This window comes from Cherax quadricarinatus, chromosome 11, assembly GCF_038502225.1.
Source record: "Cherax quadricarinatus isolate ZL_2023a chromosome 11, ASM3850222v1, whole genome shotgun sequence".
NCBI classification, from domain to species: domain Eukaryota; kingdom Metazoa; phylum Arthropoda; class Malacostraca; order Decapoda; family Parastacidae; genus Cherax; species Cherax quadricarinatus.
Window position 1 is genome coordinate 2,250,343 of NC_091302.1, and position 21,627 is coordinate 2,271,969.

Below are 21,627 nucleotides of genomic sequence, written 5' to 3' on the forward strand. Positions count from 1 at the left end.
AAATGGTTATAATCATAACCACAGTTTTTAAAGGGGAAGAGATGTAAGCCAGTGGAAGGCCTCGGTCACATGACCAAAAGCTCCAGCTGTGGGTCATTAGGAAACACTTGTCTTGTTAAAGTTTTTATAAAATACCAACAAGTAGAAGAGTAAGAAACATGTGCAACCGTTGGGTATCTTTATTGATCAGTAAAGATACCCAATTGTTGCCCATGGGTCTTAATCTTCACTTGTCCTATTTCTTGACAAACCTAATACCTATCTACCATCTTCTGTGTCAGTGTGACTTTGTAAATGGTCCAAGTCGGAGCGAAACGTCTTGGCAAGCTTTTTCTCTCGCCTATGTGCGAGTTACTGGTGTATTTCCCTTAATGGTTGAAGGGAGTAAGAGGTAATCTTCAGGTCACCTTTATTTCAAAATAGATAGCATTTTTTTCGTTGCACAGCGTCAATGATGTACCTAACAGCTGGTGTCCACTTCTGTGGCTTCTGTACTTCCTCTTCAGCATTACACAGCCTTCACTGTATCCCACAAACCTAGGTGCCCCGTAGCTGGGTTGGTAGCGCACTCAGCTGACACGCTGGGGGTCGATCCCCGGTACGGGTGGAAACATTAGGACGTGTTTCCTTAAGACACCTGTTGCCCATGTTCACCTAGCTGTAAGTAGGTCTCTGGTTGTTAGTGGACTGGTGTGGGTGGCATCCTGGGGAACAAAATTAACCTACGTTGCGGGAAATGCTCTGCATAACCAGGGACTTTGTATATAGTATGTCGCTGATGTCACCTATGGTCTGTATAAGTTGTATCATGTACTTGTAGAAATAAGGATTATTATTATTATTATTATTATTATTATTATTATTATTATTATTATTATTATTATTATTATTATTATTATTATTATTATTAATTGTTATTATTATTATTATTATTATTATTATTATTATTATTATTATTAATTGTTATTATTATTATTATTATTATTATTATTATTATTATTATTATTATTATTATTATTATTATTATTATTATTATAAAGTCGCATCAAGTGTTGCACATGTGTTTAATTTATCAACTTGTCGGTTCTCTGGACCATTTATCCGCGTTACAGTAATTTAACAATATCCTCGGTAGCCTATATAGATTCATTATATAATAGGGCTGAAGTCTACTACACGAGGGTCATTAAGGCTGCATGATACCTGTACACCACCTGTCAATAATTAAAACAAAAATGAAAGGAAATTTTCAGTGCATGCATACTGAGATATTCACATACTGAGATACACACACACACACACACACACACACACACACACACACACACACACACACACACACACACACACACACACACACACACACAAAAGCGAAAGGAGCTAGGAAAGGAGACAAGGATGGAACCAGCAGAGGTCAGTCAGAGCAGAACAGAGCAGCAAGGGCAAGCACACACACAACTATCCTCAGAACCCCACAACCTATCACACCATCCCAACACACACTACAATCCATACCCACAGCTTCCACCCAACACTGAGCTATAGAATCCCACAGTATGCCACCAGGTCTCCCACCCTCACAGGCCCCCCAAACCACAGTGTTGGAAAGGAAACTGAAGGTATGGTACACAAACGCTGATGGAATAACAAATAAGTGGGAGGAATGGCACAAAAGAGTCAAAGAGGCATCACCGGACATCATAGCTCTCACAGAAACCAAGCTTACAGGTATGATAACAGATGCCATCTTTCCAACGGGATACCAGATCCTGAGGAAAGACAGAGGGAACAGGGGGGGTGGAGGAGTGGAATTGCTGATCAAAAACCGATGGAATTTTGATGAGCTGGAGAGAGGAGACAGCGGAGAAGAAAGTGATTACATAGCGGGAACGCTTCACTCTGGAGGTCCCAAGGTGGTAATAGCAGTGATGTATAACCCACCACAGAACAGCAGAAGGCCAAGGCAAGAGTACGACGAGAGCAATAGAGTGATGGTTGACACACTGGCTGCAGTGGCCAGAAGAGCTCATGCATGCAGGGCAAAGCTCCTGATCATGGGTGACTTTAACCACAAGGAGATCGATTGGGAGAACTTGGACCCACATGGGGGCCAAGATACATGGAGGGCTAAGATGATGGAGGTCGTACTGGAAAACTTCATGTGCCAACACGTAAGGGATACTACAAGAGAGAGAGGAGAGGATGAGCCAGCAAGACTGGACTTAGTACTCACCTTGAGTAGTGCAGATATCGAGGACATCAGATATGAAAGACCCCTTGGGGCCAGCAATCATGTGGTTTTAAGCTTTGAATACACAATAGAGATACAAGTGGAGGGGGAAGCAGGAAGGCCAGGACGAATGAAGCCAAACTACAAGAAAGGGGACTACACGGGAATGAGGAACTTCCTGAACGGGGTTCAGTGGGACAGAGAACTGGCAGGGAAGCCAGTTAATGAGATGATGAAATATGTAGCAACAATATGCAAGGAGGCTGAGGAGAGGTTTGTGCCCAAAGGTAACAGGAATAATGAAAAAGCCAGGATGAGCCCATGGTTCACCCAAAGGTGCAGAGAGGCAAAAACCAAGTGTGCTAGGGAATGGAAGAAATATAGAAGGCAAAGGACCCAGGAGAATAAAGAGAGCAGTTGTAGAGCCAGAAACGAATATGCACAGATAAGAAGGGAGGCCCAACGACAATATGAAAACGACCTACCAGCGAAAGCCAAATCTGACTCGAAACTGTTATACAGCCACATCAGGAGGAAAACAACGGTCAAGGACCAGGTAATCAGGCTAAGGAAGGAAGGAGGAGAGACAACAAGAAATGACCGTGAAGTATGTGAGGAACTCAACAAGAGATTCAAAGAACGGTTCACAGAGGAGACAGAAGGGGCTCCAGAAAGACGGAGAGGTGGGGCGCACCACCAAGTGCTGGACACAGTGCACACAACCAAGAAGTGAAGAGGCTTCTGAGTGAGCTAGATACCTCAAAGGCAATGGGGCCAGATAACATCTCCACATGGGTCCTGAGAGAGGGAGCAGAGGCGCTATGTGTACCCCTAACAACAATATTCAATACATCTGTCGAAACAGGGAGATTGCCTGAGGCATGGAAGACAGCAAATGTAGTCCCAATCTTTAAAAAAGGAGACAGACATGAAGCACTAAACTACAGACCAGTGTCACTGACATGTATAGTATGCAAAATCATGGAGAGGATTATCAGGAGAAGAGTGGTGGAACACCTAGAAAGGAATGATCTCATCAACAGCAGCCAACATGGTTTCAGGGATGGGAAATCCTGTGTCACAAACCTACTGGAGTTTTATGATATGGTGACAGCAGTAAGACAAGAGAGAGAAGGGTGGGTGGATTGCATATTCTTGGACTGCAAGAAGGCGTTTGACACAGTTTCACACAAGAGATTAGTGCAAAAACTGGAGGACCAAACAGGGATAACAGGGAAGGCACTGCAATGGATCAGGGAATACTTGTCAGGAAGACAGCAGCGAGTCATGGTACGTGGTGAGATGTCAGAGTGGGCACCTGTGACCAGCGGGGTCCCACAGGGGTCAGTCCTAAGACCAGTGCTGTTTCTGGTATTTGTGAACGACATGACGGAAGGAATAGACTCTGAGGTGTCCCTGTTTGCAGATGACGTGAAGTTGATGAGAAGAATTCACTCGATCGAAGACCAGGCAGAACTACAAAGGGATCTGGACAGGCTGCAGACCTGGTCCAGCAATTGGCTCCTGGAGTTCAATCCCACCAAGTGTAAAGTCATGAAGATTGGGGAAGGGCAAAGAAGACTGCAGACGGAGTACAGTCTAGGGGGCCAGAGACTACAAATCTCACTCAAGGAAAAAGATCTTCGGGTGAGTATAACACCAGGCACATCTCCTGAAGCGCACATCAACCAAATAACTGCTGCAGCATATGGGCGCCTAGCAAACCTCAGAACAGCATTCCGACATCTTAATAAGGAATCGTTCAGGACCCTGTACACCGTGTACGTTAGGCCCATATTAAGGTATGCGGCACCAGTTTGGAACCCACACCTAGCCAAGCACGTAAAGAAACTAGAGAAAGTGCAAAGGTTTGCAACAAGACTAGTCCCAGAGCTAAGAGGTATGTCCTACGAGGAGATGTTAAGGGAAATCAACCTGACGACACTGGAGGACAGGAGAGATAGGGGGGACATGATAACGACATACAAAATACTGAAAGGAATTGACAAGGTGGACAAAGACAGGATGTTCCAGAGACTGGACACAGTAACAAGGGGACACAGTTGGAAGTTGAAGACACAGATGAATCACAGGGAATGTTAGGAAGTATTTCTTCAGCCACAGAGTAGTCAGTAAGTGGAATAGTTTGGGAAGCGATGTAGTGGAGGCAGGATCCATACATAGCTTTAAGCAGAGGTACGATAAAGCTCATGGTTCAGGGAGAGTGACCTAGTGGCGACCAGTGAAGAGGCGGGGCCAGGAGCTTGGACTCGACCCCTGCAACCTCAACTAGGTGAGTACAACTAGGTGAGTACACACACACACACACACACACATATATATATATATATATATATATATATATATATATATATATATATATATATATATATATATATACATATATATACTCCAACATCACTTGACGCGCTGTTGGAGTGTGAGCAAGGTAACATTTATAAAGAGATTCAGGGGAACGGACAGGCCGGACTCGAGTCCTGGAGATGTAAAGTACAGTGTCTGCACTCTGAAGGAGGAGTGTTAATGTTGCAATTATATAACTGTAGTGTAAGTGCGCCTCTGGCAAGACAGTGATGGAGTGAATAATGGTGAAAGTTTCTCTTTTTCGGGCTACCCTGCCTTGGTGGGAATCGGCCGATGTGTTAATAATATAAAATAAAAATAATATATATATACTCAGATATACACACCTCTAGTGTATATATACTGATATACACACCTCTAGTGTATATATACTGATACACACACCTCTAGTGTATATATACTGATATACACACCTCTAGTGTATATATACTGATATACACACCTCTAGTGTATATATACTGATATACACACCTCTAGTGTATATATACTGATATACACACCTCTAGTGTATATATACTGATATACACACCTCTAGTGTATATATACTGATATACACACCTCTTGTGTATATATACTGATATACACACCTCTAGTGTATATATACTGATATACACACCTCTTGTGTATATATACTGATATACACACCTCTAGTGTATATATACTGATATACACACCTCTAGTGTATATATACTGATATACACACCTCTAGTGTATATATACTGATATACACACCTCTTGTGTATATATACTGATATACACACCTCTAGTGTATATATACTGATATACACACCTCTTGTGTATATATACTGATATACACACCTCTAGTGTATATATACTGATATACACACCTCTAGTGTATATATACTGATATACACACCTCTAGTGTATATATACTGATATACACACCTCTTGTGTATATATACTGATATACACACCTCTAGTGTATATATACTGATATACACTCCTCTTGTGTATATATACTGATATACACACCTCTAGTGTATATATACTGATATACACACCTCTAGTGTATATATACTGATATACACACCTCTAGTGTATATATACTGATATACACACCTCTTGTGTATATATACTGATATACACACCTCTAGTGTATATATACTGATATACACACCTCTTGTGTATATATACTGATATACACACCTCTAGTGTATATATACTGATATACACACCTCTAGTGTATATATACTGATATACACACCTCTAGTGTATATATACTGATATACACACCTCTAGTGTATATATACTGATATACACACCTCTAGTGTATATATACTGATATACACACCTCTTGTGTATATATACTGATATACACACCTCTAGTGTATATATACTGATATACACACCTCTAGTGTATATATACTGATATACACACCTCTTGTGTATATATACTGATATACACACCTCTAGTGTATATATACTGATATACACACCTCTAGTGTATATATACTGATATACACATCTCTTGTGTATATATACTGATATACACACCTCTCCTGTATATATACTGATATACACACCTCTAGTGTATATATACTGATATACACACCTCTAGTGTATATATACTGATATACACACCTCTAGTGTATATATACTGATATACACACCTCTAGTGTATATATACTGATATACACATCTCTAGTGTATATATACTGTGTATATATACTGATATACACACCTCTAGTGTATATATACTGATATACACACCTCTAGTGTATATATACTGATATACACACCTCTAGTGTATATATACTGATATACACACCTCTAGTGTATATATACTGATATACACACCTCTAGTGTATATATACTGATATACACACCTCTTGTGTATATATACTGATATACACACCTCTAGTGTATATATACTGATATACACACCTCTAGTGTATATATACTGATATACACACCTCTAGTGTATATATACTGATATACACACCTCTTGTGTATATATACTGATATACACACCTCTAGTGTATATATACTGATATACACACCTCTGTGTATATATACTGATATACACACCTCTTGTGTATATATACTGATATACACACCTCTAGTGTATATATACTGATATACACACCTCTTGTGTATATATACTGATATACACACCTCTAGTGTATATATACTGATATACACACCTCTAGTGTATATATACTGATATACACACCTCTTGTGTATATATACCGATATACACACCTCTTGTGTATATATACTGATATACACACCTCTAGTGTATATATACTGATATACACACCTCTAGTGTATATATACTGATATACACACCTCTTGTGTATATATACTGATATACACACTCTCTAGTGTATATATACTGATATACACACCTCTAGTGTATATATACTGATATACACACCTCTAGTGTATATATACTGATATACACACCTCTTGTGTATATATACTGATATACACACCTCTAGTGTATATATACTGATATACACACCTCTTGTGTATATATACTGATATACACACCTCTAGTGTATATATACTGATATACACACCTCTAGTGTATATATACTGATATACACACCTCTTGTGTATATATACTGATATACACACCTCTTGTGTATATATACTGATATACACACCTCTTGTGTATATATACTGATATACACACCTCTAGTGTATATATACTGATATACACACCTCTAGTGTATATATACTGATATACACACCTCTAGTGTATATATACTGATATACACACCTCTAGTGTATATATACTGATATACACACCTCTAGTGTATATATACTGATATACACACCTCTAGTGTATATATACTGAGATACACACATCTATAATGTATATATACTGATATATACACATCTATATATACTGCGATATACACACCTCTAGTGTATATATACTGATATACACACCTCTAGTGTATATATACTGATATACACACCTCTAGTGTATATATACTGAGATACACACATCTATAATGTATATATACTGATATATACACATCTATATATACTGCGATATACACACCTCTAGTGTATATATACTGAGATATACACATCTATATATACTGCGATATACACACCTCTAGTGTATATATACTGAGATACACACATCTATAATGTATATATACTGATATATACACATCTATATATACTGCGATATACACACCTCTAGTGTATATATACTGATATACACACCTCTAGTGTATATATACTGAGATACACACCTCTAGTGTATATATACTGATATACACACCTCTAGTGTATATATACTGAGATACACACATCTATAATGTATATATACTGAGATATACACATCTATATATATACTGAGATAAACACACCAAGTGTATACTGAGATATACACCTCTAGTGTGTATATACTGAGAGAGGAGGTTTAATGGAAGAGGTTTAATGTAAGGGTTTAATGGAAGGGGTTTAATGGAGGTTTAATGGTAAGGATTTAATGGAAGGGATTTAATAGAGGTTTAATGGAAGGGGTTTATTGGAGGTTTAATGGAATGGGTTTAATGAAGGGGGTTTAATGGGAGGGGTTTAATGGAGGGGGTTAATGGAAGGGGTTTAATGAAAGGAGTTTAATGGAAGGGGTTTAATGGAGGGTTTAATTGAGGGCTTTAATGGAAGGGGTTTCATGGAGGGGTTTAATGGAAGGGGTTTAATGGAGGAGGTTTAATGAAAAGGATTTAATGATAGTAGTTAATGGAAGGGATCAATGGAAGGGATTAACAGAAGAGATTAATGAAAGTAATTAATGGAAGGGATTTATAGAAGGATTAAATGAGGGATTAACAGAAGGGATTAATGGAAGAGGTTAATGGAAGTAATTAGTGGAAGGGGTTAATGGAAGGTATCAATGGAAGCGATTACCAGAGGGGATTAATGGAAGGGATTAATGGAAGGGATTAACATAAGGGATTAGCATAAGGAATTAATGGAAGGGATCAACTGAAGGGATTAATGGAAGGGATTGACAGAAGGGATTAATGGAAGGGATCAATGGAAGGAATTAATGGAAGGGATTAGCAGAAGGGATTAATTGAAGAGATTAATTTAAGGGATTAATGGAAAAGATTAACAGAGGGGATTAATGGAAGAGGTTAATGGAAGGGATTAATGGAAGAGATTAATAGAAGGGATTAATGGAAGGGATTAACAGAAGGGATTAATGGAAGAGGTTAATGGAAGGGATTAATGGAAGAGATTAATAGAAGGGATTAATGGAAGGGATTAACAGAAGGGATTAACTGAAGGGATTAATGGAAGAGATTAATGGAAAGGATTAATTGAAGGGATTAATGGATTAATGTAAATGTTATGGATAGAAAAATATAACATTTTTAAACCTACTTTAAATTTCATTAACATAACTTAATAAACGTATTTTTTACATAATAAAAAATCATTCTTGATTTACACTGAAATCCATTAACAACTAAAACAAATCCACAGCAAAAATATTAGAATTTTGAATTATTTCTGTCGATAGAATGTAATAATTTTTAAGTCAACTCACCCGAGAATTTTCTTGGCAAATTTGCTCTCCGCTCCTGTCACTCACATTTCCGGCGACAACTTCAATGTAAAGTAACAGTAATGTCACCGACCATTACTAAAATATAACTTGTAAGTGTACGAGTCATGGGTTATGACAGAACATCACATGCACATCCTACCCCTCACACTGCCAGAGGATAACTGAGGCTTGTCAGCTGTCTGCTCCACCTGATGGAGGGAGGAGTCAGCCAGGTGGGCGGGGCAGCATCCACCCTCCCAGCCAATCATATCTCACCTAGATGTATTAAGTTAGTTCTTATTGGCTGCTGGAGGAGGCTGGGGTCATGATCTCCAGATATCGAACCCGCCTCTCTTCCCAGGTTCACTTCCTATAACGCTAGTGTTATTATTATTAGTATTATTGTAGATCAACATTTTCAAGAGTCCCAGGAGCTAGAGTTCAACACTCTCAAGCGACAGATAATACTAGACTGTCATTGTCCGTAGTTTTACTCTAAACTAGAAGTAGGTTTCAATCTTATCTAGCAAGTGATCTCATATATAAGATCATCACATTATTAAAAACACATTTTATACATATATGATGACATGCAATAATCGCGAACGAGCGATAGAAGATGCAAAATAACCACATGGGGAGTTAGATGATATCTCTTGGCCTTTCATGTTGCAATCAATTGTCATCAGGAGCTTGCAACGTTGCAGAAATGAGGAGGAAGTCGCTTCCCTAACGAATCTACCTAGACTTCTTACTCCATTTCTGCAACATTACAAGCTCCTGATGATGTATTGATTGCAACACGAAAGGCCTAGATCTATCATTCAACTTCCCTTGTGGTTATTTTATTTATGATAATACATGTATAAGAGACAACACAATAAGTGTCAGGGACCCATGGCTGTTCAACTGCCTCCCAGCATACATAAGGGGGATTACCAATAGACCCCTGACTGTCTTCAAGCACTGGACAGGCAACTAAATTCAGTACCTGACCAGCCGGTCTGTGATTCGTATGTCGGTTTATGTGCGGCCAACAGTAACAGTCTGGTTGATCAGTCCCTGATCGACCATGAGGCCTCCAGGTAATCAAGGTAGGTCACAGACCTGGCCATGGGGGCGTTGACCCCCGAAACCCTCTCCATGTATACTCCAGGTATATACGTATGATGTTTGTGGAAATTATTTAATTTCCGAAGCTATAGTGCCTAATAAGTGTTTAATGTGTTGATTTGGGTCAAAATGTATTTGTATTTTGGAATGGAACCAACTGGGTTCCCGCTGCGCCTGCGCAGATGTGTTATTACTGTTCTTTCTGTTGAACAGCGGTTTAGTGCCAATGAAGGTAGCATAGGTAGCAATGATACGGCCGTGGACTAGGTTGGTTTTAATTGGATAGGAGTGAGTACACAACGGGCAGTGTGAGGGAGTGACCGCAAGCCAGTCTGTGGAGGGGGAGCACTTGTGTCTATCAAGTGGGTCGGCCTAGGAGTGAGAGCGAATGGGCTCAGCCTCCCACTGACCTGGGTGAGCCTACAGAGGACAGCACCTAAATGCCGCGAAATATGAACCAGTCAGAACAGACGGCTAGGCTGTGTGTTCTGACAGTACAGGCTGTCTACATTTGCTCGGCCAAGTACCTCGCGTCGTCCCGACGCGACAATACTGGTGGGCCCATAGGTATAAAGGAATTTCTTACACTGGCTACCCCAGAGAGGGACTGGCTTTCGCTCACTTGCAAATCAAAAATGGACATAAAAATGCAACAGGCAAAAAAAAACTCTCCCATCCAGGGGAAGAGAAAACTGGTTTGCCCGCGCTGTTTCATTAAGGAGAGAGTCCGGAGAAGTCAGCACTGGAACTAAAATCTTCTATATACAGGTTGTCCGCAGGGCTGAACATCAGTTGACCACTCGTCTACGAACGTTGTTGCACCCTCACATCTGCAAACAATGACTGACAGTAGCATTTCCTAAGGTGTGACATGTGACTCAGAGGGCAGCACTGCCCTGACCGTAATACAGGCTTTTTTTTTTATAAAAATACTGGGTGCACATACCTACAACAATACTATATCCATGGAATTCATTACACTCTGGGTACCCTTCTAAAAGTATTTACATAATTACATGATGTTGTCCACCCTGACTCCATTATCAACTAGCTATACAATGTGTGCACATTTATACCCATTTCTGCAAGCAAACAATTAGCATAACTAGCGTAGGAGTCAGACAAGTCAGTAGGTACGTCAATGTCACAGAAATGTACTGTTGTCCTGGGTCGCAGGCCATAAGTATGGAGCCTTACTGGGCCGTCTTCAGTAACAGAAGTAGTGGGAGAAGGGGTAGACGGGTTGTCCCTAGCATTGGTCTGATTGTGGCGTTGCAACGCACACGACTCCAGCTCTGCTTCGGCCTGCACATGGTCCACATACTTCATGTGATCAAGGTGGGCTTCCTTGATAGTTCCAGTAGCAATCTCCCTCACCTCGAACTTATTGCCACGGAGCTGTCCGAGGACACGGTAAGGACCCACGAATTTCGGGACAAGTTTGTGCATACCTGAGGTCTGCGCTGGGTTGAGCAACATAACTTTGCAACCTGGTTCCACTTTGCTTTCCTTGGCGCTGGCATTGCGCTCAGACGTGAACCTATCAGTAGCTTTCATAAGGTTCTCTCGTACCCGCTGGAAGACAAGCTGCATTGTCCGCATCTTTACTACACTGGGGTTATCAGTATCGTAAGTAGGTCGAGGTGGAGCAAACAGAATTTCGTATGGTAAGCGCTTGTCATAGCCATACAAAGCAAAATGAGGTGTCTCACCGATTGAGCTGTTGAGGGAGGAATTTAATGTACACTGAACATCTGGGATAGCCTCATCCCATGTAGTACAACTTGGGTTAACGGTTACCCTGAGCACCTCCAGGACTTTGCGATTTGTACGTTCAGCAAGACCATTACTCGCAGGGTGGCGTGGAGCTACTGGCGCTTGGTGAATGTTAAATCTGGAGCAAAGATCCTGCATTATGGCATTTATGAACTCAGACCCATTGTCTGACAGAAGGACACGTGGGCAGGTATGACAAGGACAACATGCTCACGGAAAGCACTAGCGACCGTTTCGGCGGTTTTATCAGGAATGGGTACTAATTCACTGTACTGCTTCAAGTTATCTACCATTACAAGCAGGTGCTTATTTCCCTTCTCCGAGGTCGAGAAGTTCGTCAACAGGTCGACAGAAGTTCTCTCCTAGGGCTCCTTTGTAATGGGATACTTTAGAATGAGGTTAGGACCTGTAACAGTACCCTTGTGCTGTAGGCAAACAACACACTGGTGTACATGCTTGGCAATGTCCGCTGCCATCTTAGGCCAGAAATATTTCATTCGTGCCTGTTTGATACTGCGGTCCTTCCCGGGGTGCACTACACCTGGGACATCGTGGATAAACCTAAGAGTAGCTGGTATCATGGACTCCGGTATCACCAGTCTCTTTGGAGGCGTGGGTTCGGATCCCACCGCTGCCACCACTGTTATTACTGTTCTTTCTGTTGAACAGCGGTTTAGTGCCAATGAAGGTAGCGTAGGTAGCAATGATATGGCCGTGGACTAGGTTGGCACCAGCAGCAAGACACAAGGCCTACTAGCTCTCTCTCGTGGGATGGCCCTCCCGGGCCATGGGCACAACACACAAGCCTGTGTACCCACCACGACTTAACAATAAAGTAAGAAGCCTCCGAAGAAGACATTTATCATTAACCACCCGCTTGCAGCATCACCAATAAACCCATTAAACATTGGTAGCAGCGGTGGTCGCAGCAGTTGTTTGCCCGGAGAGAGAAAGGAGAGGTATGAAGTCATCTTCACTTCATCACCCTACACAAGAAGCATCCATCTCTCAACGAGTTATCCTGATGTCATGTCTGCACGTTTCAGCATCCAGACACAGGTACAAGCAGGATCCAGCCGAATTTGCCGAAATTCTCCGAGAATTGTAAGTGACCCCACGCTACAGCGTCCCACGCTGTTTCACAAGTCACGTGTTCAGCGTCACTTGTATGTTGCTGCTGTTGTTGTTCAGCTCAGCACAGCTGTTTCAGCAAGCCAGAGGTGAGTTTTGTGGTGATTTCTGAGTCCAGTGTGAGCTTCTCCACGTGTTTGTGGGTGGGGGAGGAGGAGAGGAAGTGGCTGTTCCTCACCTTGACCATGCTCGCCCTACTCACGCTCACCCGTCTACCATACACTCACCACTGCCCACTCCCTCTGCTGTGTTTTCTTCTGTTTTCCGTGTGATTCATTGCCAGAGCTGTGTATCCGAGTGCCCAAGGCCACTCGAAGCTACGTGGATCAGCATGCCACATAGATCACGACACCACGTGGATCACGAAGCCACGTGGGTGTGGGCGATGTGACGTGGATCTACCAGCCACGTGAGTTACCGAGCCAGATGTCCCAGGCCTCATGCTGTGGTCTGCTGCCCACATCACATTGATGTCACCGACGATGCTGCTGCCCGACTTCATGACGTCACGATGTCTGCCTCACGTCACCTCGAGATGTCTGCTGACGTCACAGTGCTGCTGACGTCATCACGCCTGACATCACATGATATCACCATCGAGTGTTCAGTAATTATTAAAATATTGTCGAGAAGACTAAGAGAAGATATATGTCGTGCATTAATTCCTCTCAGTCAGTGCTCTCACATTTTAGTATATGTCTTAGTGTCAGTTTTATGCACAGAAAAGCATCATTTGCTAGTTTAAGCCATGTTGTACCACATGTACCGCGGGTGTGTAAAGTTTCCGTGTGTCCAGTGAGGTCTGAACCAGACCTGAGTAACACCACTGTGCTAAGTCACCCGTGTGACCAGTGTGTATGACAGCTGATGTCAAGACAGCCCCGAGTGACCGAGCCCTCTTGTACAGAAAGCTTTTATGCTCGTCGCTCGTGATGTTCTGCAGAATCGTACCTGCTACGATTCCCATCGAGATTTGTTTCACTTCACCTCCAGACTGTCAGAGTGCAGTTATATGTAGAGAAACAAGTCTGGGGACGCTTAGACTAACCTCTGCTATAACTCCAACTGCCGAGAGAATGATACTCACCAAGCCGCAGTTAGCCACTGTCGGCAGGCGCTGTGTCAGCCTCATGTCACAAGCTTCAGTGAGCAACCTGCACAAAGAAGATGTCACTTTGACTGCTATCTCTCACTGCAGTCTGGTGTATGATGTTACGACTCCCAGATGTTTCGCCCAGTCGTCTCTGCCACGACTCGCTCCAGCAGTGACAGCCCAGCAACAGTACCAGTGGAGAAGTGTCCTCCTGAGTCGCTTGCCAGAAGTCCTGCCCAGTTGCCGAGTTTTGTCGACGCCTCACTCGAGGGCACCAGCATGTCATGCCCCAGGTTGAGTGAAACCTGCAGCGACTCCTACGATGACTGCTTCACCATTCCAGAGGAGACCGTACCCTGTTACATCACAGCTCAGCCGCAGCTATGTCTCCTGTGTTGCAGTATCTGTCCAGATGCAGGAAGGCGTGCAGTGATGCCCATCGATGCTCACTGCCTTTGACCACGATGTTTAGCACACCCCACATGTTTTTTTCTTCCCTCCCTGTAGGAAGTTTTTTGTTCCATGTTCATATGTATATATATGTTTTATTTTGTGTTTTGTACCCTGTTCCTACGAGAGAGAGACCGAGTTTCTTTTACCACCAGTATTGTCACGTCAGGATGAAGCACGGTAGGTGGCTGAGCGTATGTAGACAGCCTGTACTGTCTGCACAGACAGCCCATGCTGTCTGCCAGCTTAGTTCATATTTTGCGCCACTCAGATGCTGCCCTCTGTAGCCAGGCCTCTTGGTAGGCAGGCCAGCCTGTCTGCCCTTGCCACACTCTCACTCACACAGCGGCCTAGCAGGAAGACACAAAGCCTACTCCCTAGCTCTCTCTCGTGGGATGGCCCTCCCGGGCCATGGGCAAACACACAAGCCTGTGTACCCACCACGACTTAACAATAAAGTAAGAAGCCTCCGAAGAAGTTTATCATTAACCACCCACTTACAGCCTACCAAACAAACCCATTAAACAGATGTGCGGGGGTATAGGTCGAGCTGGGGCACAAGGAGGCGGCAGTGTTTTGAATGTAGTGAGGAAGCTGTGAAACATGGGATCAGGAAATTGGCGTTCACGGCGGCCTAAGGATTAATATAGGCCTCACTTCCTAATAGGAAGTGTCGTAACTGTTCCTGGTGAAGAGTGAGGGAACGTGATTTATGTGACCACCATAATAAAGTAGTAAAATGAGTGGATAATAGTAGGACCGGGGGTGACGGGTGCGCCGCCATGGAATGTGTCCAGGGGAAATTACCCGTGAGTTAATTCTGACTCATCGGTCTCAGATCTTAATGGAGTGACCTCTAATGTGTATAATAATTATGAGACGTTAAATCGTCTTGTGAATGGTAATGTAATCAGTGATAATAACATTAAGTTAAGAGAATGCGGGAAGTGAAATAAATCGCCCTGCTCCGAGTGAACGCGTGGTTCTCGTCCCGAGGATAGCGAAGTTTTATGGAATCACGACTTCTAAACCGGGACAAACCAACGGATACCTCGTCCTGCTGGAATAAGAACCGTGTCGGTGTAGCAGGACATCGAAATGAGATGGTGAATGGAGGAAATAAGGAGCATCAATCACCCACAGTTAAGTAACCTTTCTAGTTATAGCAGACTGATACTGGCCAGTTAGGTATGTTTTAATTGGATAGGTCATGGGTGATCCAGCCACATCAAGTGACCACCAGAGAATATCTGGTAAGTGGTGGGATTATGTACAAGTGTTTTTCCTTGATGGATATATCCATGTGTAACCTACCCCCCCACCCTTCATTCAGTTAAACTAATATAATTTATACAGTCCACAATTAATTAGTAGCGCCGTACATGAGGGTGCTACCCAATTTATACTGGTCTCGGATAGATATGGATAAGATTGTGAGGGTCGAGGGGCCACCTGCAGTGACCAGAGGTGGTTAAGTTTTCTCACATGTTTACACGGGTGACTACGGTAAACAATATAGTTGTTGTCTCCCAAGGAGATTACTCGTATGCATGTAATGATGAGGTATGTACAAGTAATCACCCATATAAAATTTTCCATAATGTTTTTATCTCGGTCAAAATCTTTCAGTTTTAATGTATAGTTACAAAATTCTAGTTTATAATTTTCTGACTTCACTTATAGATTATTGAGACTTTAATTAAGTAAATAAAAATCGGTAGAAATTATACACTTTTATTCTCGCCAGCTGATGAGTTGCTTACACTGTGGCTGCTAATTTTATTATTATTTATTTATACAATCATACAGTTTTTATTCATAATTGGCCTGGTGGTTAACGCTCTCGCTTCACACGGCGAGGGCCTGGGTTCGATTCCCAGCCAGAGTAGAAACACTGGACGTGTTTCTTTCCACCTGTTGTCTATGTTCCCCATCAGTAAAATGGGTACCTGGGTGTTAGTCGACTGGTGTGGGTCGCATCCTGGGACACTGACCTAATTTGCCCGAAATGCGGAGCATAACAATTCAATTCAATTCAATTCAAAGTTTATTCTCTATAAGATAAGATAAGATTTCGTTCGGATTTTTAACCCCGGAGGGTTAGCCACCCAGGATAACCCAAGAAAGTCAGTGCGTCATCGAGGACTGTCTAACTTATTTCCATTGGGGTCCTTAATCTTGTCCCCCAGGATGCGACCCACACCAGTCGACTAACACCCAGGTACCTATTTGCTGCTAGGTGAACAGGACAACAGGTGTAAGGAAACGTGTCGAAATGTTTCCACCCGCCGGGAATCGAACCCGGGCCCTCCGTGTGTGAAGCGGGAGCTTTAGCCACCAGGCCACCGAGCCACCTATAAAGATTACAATGTTAAATTTACAGAATTTGGTTGTTGTGTGGTTTACATGTAGTTAAATAATGATTACAGAGTGTACCACTAGAACGCCTAGCATGGCTAGGCATTTCGGGCAGACTTAGTTTAATTCTTTATTTTAAAATATTACAAATATTACAAGGGGCTTTCTATGTAGTAGTATGTCATTGTTGTCAGCTATGGACTGTATACCCTGTACATGTACTTGTAGTAAATAAAGTTATTATTATTATTATTATTATTATTATTATTATTATTATTATTATTATTATTATTATTATTATTAATATTATTATTATTATTATTATTATTATTATTATTATTATTATTATTATTATTATTATTATTATAACCTGAGAGTAGGTAAATAAAAATAACTTCGGCATGTACTCGGCAAATTTAGTTACGAGCAATTTGTTTATCTGCACCTTCTGATGAGCTGCATACTCTGTAGCTGCTGATTTTATTATTATTTATTTGTACAATCATAAAATTTTTATTCATAATAATTTTTTACTTGTCATACAATTTATATAATTTTTTTTAGTTAAATACCCCAATGGAAATAAGTCACTGTGTCTGACTTTTTTGGGTTATCCTAGGTTCTCTACACATATGCTCCTATGTATGATAATTCTATGTAACTGTATTTGTGTATACCTGAATAAACTTACTTACTTACTTACTTAGTTACATAAAAAAATCTTCGAAAAGTGCACGGCACATTTAGTTGATAATTGTTTACATTCAACAGCTGATGAGTTGCATTTGCTGTAGATACTTATTTTATCATTATTTTTTATGTACAATCATACAGTTATTATTCATGATTTTTTTACTTACCTTCCAAATGATAGAAATTTTCCTTAGTCTAAGAACAGGTAAATAAAAAAATATTTTGAAGTTGCTCGACACATTTGGTATCAGTTTGTTTACCTTCACCAGCTGACGAGGAGCTCACATTGTGGCTGCTCACTTTATTCTTAATTATTGTTAAAAACAAGTGTTAAATTAAGCTAATTAGCATTATAAATGCCTCTTCTGCACTCCAGTTATCTATCGAATTGGTGGGTTGGATTATTCAATTATTATTTTGCATTATATAGTGTGAAACTTCGGGTATGGGAATTATACCAATGCTGTATGACCCTGGTGGTTTAACGCTTCGTTTTGATAATAATAATAATAATAATAATAATAATAATAATAATAATAATAATAATAATAATAATAATGGAATTATACACATATACATCGTTATCTATAATATCGGCCCGCACATATAAGAGAAACTTTTTGTTATATTTGTGTTGTATAATCCCTGTAGGTTTAGGGCTTTTATATTATATTAATAATAATAATAAATTATTTTGTTGCATTAATGGGGATCGCCTAAGCCATAGGGCCCGTACATTGCTTGGGGGAATAGGAAGCAATCAGGATTGATCCTAGGAAGAAGAGGTCAGGTTTAACCCCTGGTGTAAGAGCCCCATACCAACGTCAAGGTACCTGGGTATTAGTTACATTACACCTGCTGTCCCTGTTCACCTAGCAGTAAGTAGGTACCTGGGTATTAGTCACCTTACACCTGCTGTCCCTGTTCACCTAGCAGTAAATATGTACCTAGGTGTTAGTCACCTTGGTTTAGAAAAAACATGTAATCAAACACTAGGACACATTTATTGGAAAACGTTTCGATCCTGAAACCATGTTCACTTCCACTGCCAACAACTGTTAGTCACCTTACACCTGCTGTTCACCTAGCAGTAAGTAGGTACCTGGGTATTAGTCAGTGGTTGTGAGTCGCATCCTAGAGAGATTATTAATTAAAGACCCACAATGGAAATAAGATACAGTCCCTGATGATGCACTAACTTCATTGGGTTATCCTGGGTGGGTAACACAGTAACACTCCCTCAGGTTAAAAATCTTAAAAAAAATGGATGGAAAAGCCCACATGTGAACTGGTGCTTGACTAAAAGCACCAAGACAAGCTTAACTCGCTATAACAAAAGTGTAAAATCAGTCGTGAATATACAAAAAATAGAAAAAGTAATAGCTAAAACTCCTAGGTCACCCACGATAAAATAAATTTAATAATTAGACCTCCGAGGAGGTGCTTTGCTGCCTTGATGCTGGAGGGTTAGTGATCCGAGAAATAGTACCTACCTTTCTCTTTCTTGCATCAAACTTGATTACCTTTCCACTCCTGAGGTGCTGTATGACCCCTACATGTTTGGTGCTTCCTCATAATGAGATTGAGGCCTTGATTTATTATGTATCATGACCACATTATTTTAGAGAGGTGTATAAATTATAGACAGTAGTTTAAATTTGTACAAAGGCTCTGAATGTACATTGGCTAGCAACAAAGACAGACATTTGAGCCATTAAAAACCAACACCCAAGTAGGTTAGCCTTTAAGGTGCCCTGATGCAGGTAAAGGGCTCTTGATCCAGGAATAGGAGCTGCCCTCTGGATCTGATTACACTGTCTCCTATTACTCAGTCACCTCAGTCACTGTATGACCCCCTGTGATTTAGTACTTCCCCCAACAATATAATTATACTTAAACAAGCTAGTGTTGAAGCTTAGGGTGTGTGTGTTTATGTATACTGGTATATGTTGGAGACACTATCATAAACCTCAAATAAAGAATTGTACAAGTACATGAGTGAGTGTGAGGGGTGATTTGCTTAGCTTGGGCCAGTAGGCCTGTTGCAGTGTTCCTTCTAAAGTGGATGTGACTTGGACGTGCCTGGCATGGGCCAGTAGGCCTGTTACAGTGCTCCTTCTTAGTGGGTGTGACTTGGACCTGCTTAGCATGGGCCAGTAGGCCTGCTGCAGTGCTCCTTTCTTATATTCTTGTGTTCCTATTTCAGGTATGTTGTAGCCAGCAGAACACCTACAAAATGTATATATGTCATTAAGAACTCTCAGCGGTACCTGTCTTCTGCTCAAGTGACAACTGCTTTACGACCTTTCTACTTTCTTGTTCACCCAGATCTATTTGGTCGGCATCCACGAGCCCAACATGTTAATGATTCTTCCCTCAAAGTACTCAATAGTCACCTTGATTCACTCATCAATCATGAGAAACCAAGACCTGTTAGTCTCAGGTTCTATGTCAAAAATAAGAAAATGCAAGGTATGGAAACCTATTTTTGGTTAAGTTATGTTTAACCCTTTGACTGTCGTGGCCGTATATATACGTTTTACGAGGTGCCGTGTTTGACGTATATATACTCATAAATTCTAGCAGCTTCAAATCAAGCAGGAGAAAGCTGGTAGGCCCACATGTGAGAGAATGGGTCTGTGTGGTCAGTGTGCACCATATAAAAAAAATCCTGGAGCACGCAGTGCATAATGAGAAAAAAAAACTCCGACCGTTTTTTTTAATTAAAATGCCGACTTTGTGGTCTATTTTCGTATAGTATTTATGGTTGTATTCTCGTTTTCTTGGTCTCATTTGATAGAATGGAAAACATATTACAGAAATAGAGGTGTTTTTGATTGATTTTACTATAAAAAGAACCTAGAAATGGAGCTCAAAGTAGGGGAAATGTTTGATTTTTGCCAATGTTCAAAAGTAAACAAATGATGCCATTGTCCAATAAATGTCCAACTAGCCATTCTAATATGCAGTCATGAATGGGTTGATGTTATTTATACAGTTATTACAGCATTGCAGTAGTCTGCATAATAGTAAGTCTAATATTTTTTGTTTGAATAAAAATTCAAAATAGAAAGCAAGAGTAATATCAGAGGGGCCTGGAGACGTGACTGATGAACAAAGAAAACGTTATTTTAGAGCCTGGAATGTCTGCATTGTTCATTCTGGACCTTATTTTGAAATTGTCATATTTTTTAGTTTTCGTGAAATTGGCCAAATTGCAAATTTCTGACCACATTATTAGGTAGTTGAAATCAGTAAATGGGCAGTTTCTTGTACTCAATCGATAGAAAAAATGAAGTTCTAAAGAAGTAGCTATGAGTTTGGGCGACTGGAACAATGGAATTAGCCGAAAATAGGGCTCAAAGTGGGCGAAATCGCCGATTTGTAAACAGCGCCGAGGTTGCTAACTTCGCGAGAGCATAATTCCGTCAGTTTTCCATCAAATTTCGTTTTTTTGGTGTCATTACAATCGGGAAAAGATTCTCTATCATTTCATAAGAAAAAATAATTTTTTTTTTTTTAAATTTTGCGACACCAGGAGACACCTCAGGATTGGGGGTTGCGACAGTCAAAGGGTTAAGAGGCTCCAGTTAAGTTTGAAATATATTAATTGATTATAATATTATCATATTACATGTATATATTAGATTAACTGGACTTGAGTCCTGGAGGTGGGAAGTACAGTGCCTGCACTCTGAAGGAGGGGTGGTAATGGGAGGTACAGTGCCTGCACTCTGAAGGTGTGGAGTATTGGCACTCCTCTGGCAAGAGAGACAGTGATGGAGTGAGTGATAGCGAAAGTGTTTCTACTTTTTTGGGTCACCCTGCCTTGGTGGAAGACGGCTGGTTTGTTAAGAA

General features: G+C 41.0%; 2 protein-coding genes across 7 annotated transcripts in view; one reads left to right on the plus strand and one right to left on the minus strand.

The window, feature by feature from the left end:
- Nucleotides 1-9,324, minus strand: part of LOC128687676 (uncharacterized) — a 126,816-nt gene extending 117,492 nt beyond the window's left edge. The window contains exon 1 of the mRNA XM_053775266.2: nt 9,156-9,324. The gene's annotated coding sequence lies outside the window, so the exon portion shown is untranslated. The remainder of the gene's footprint in view (nt 1-9,155) is intronic.
- Nucleotides 9,325-18,024: 8,700 nt separating this feature from the next.
- Nucleotides 18,025-21,627, plus strand: part of LOC128687674 (T-cell activation inhibitor, mitochondrial) — an 82,993-nt gene continuing 79,390 nt past the window's right edge. For 5 of the 6 annotated variants that reach the window (XM_053775260.2, XM_053775263.2, XM_053775261.2 and 2 more), the window contains exons 1-2: nt 18,025-18,160; nt 19,976-20,241. In XM_053775260.2, coding sequence (XP_053631235.2) covers nt 18,126-18,160; nt 19,976-20,241 — 301 coding nt within the window. In that variant the 5' untranslated portion in view covers nt 18,025-18,125. The remainder of the gene's footprint in view (nt 18,161-19,975; nt 20,242-21,627) is intronic. The other variant, XM_053775265.2, reaches the window with a different exon arrangement.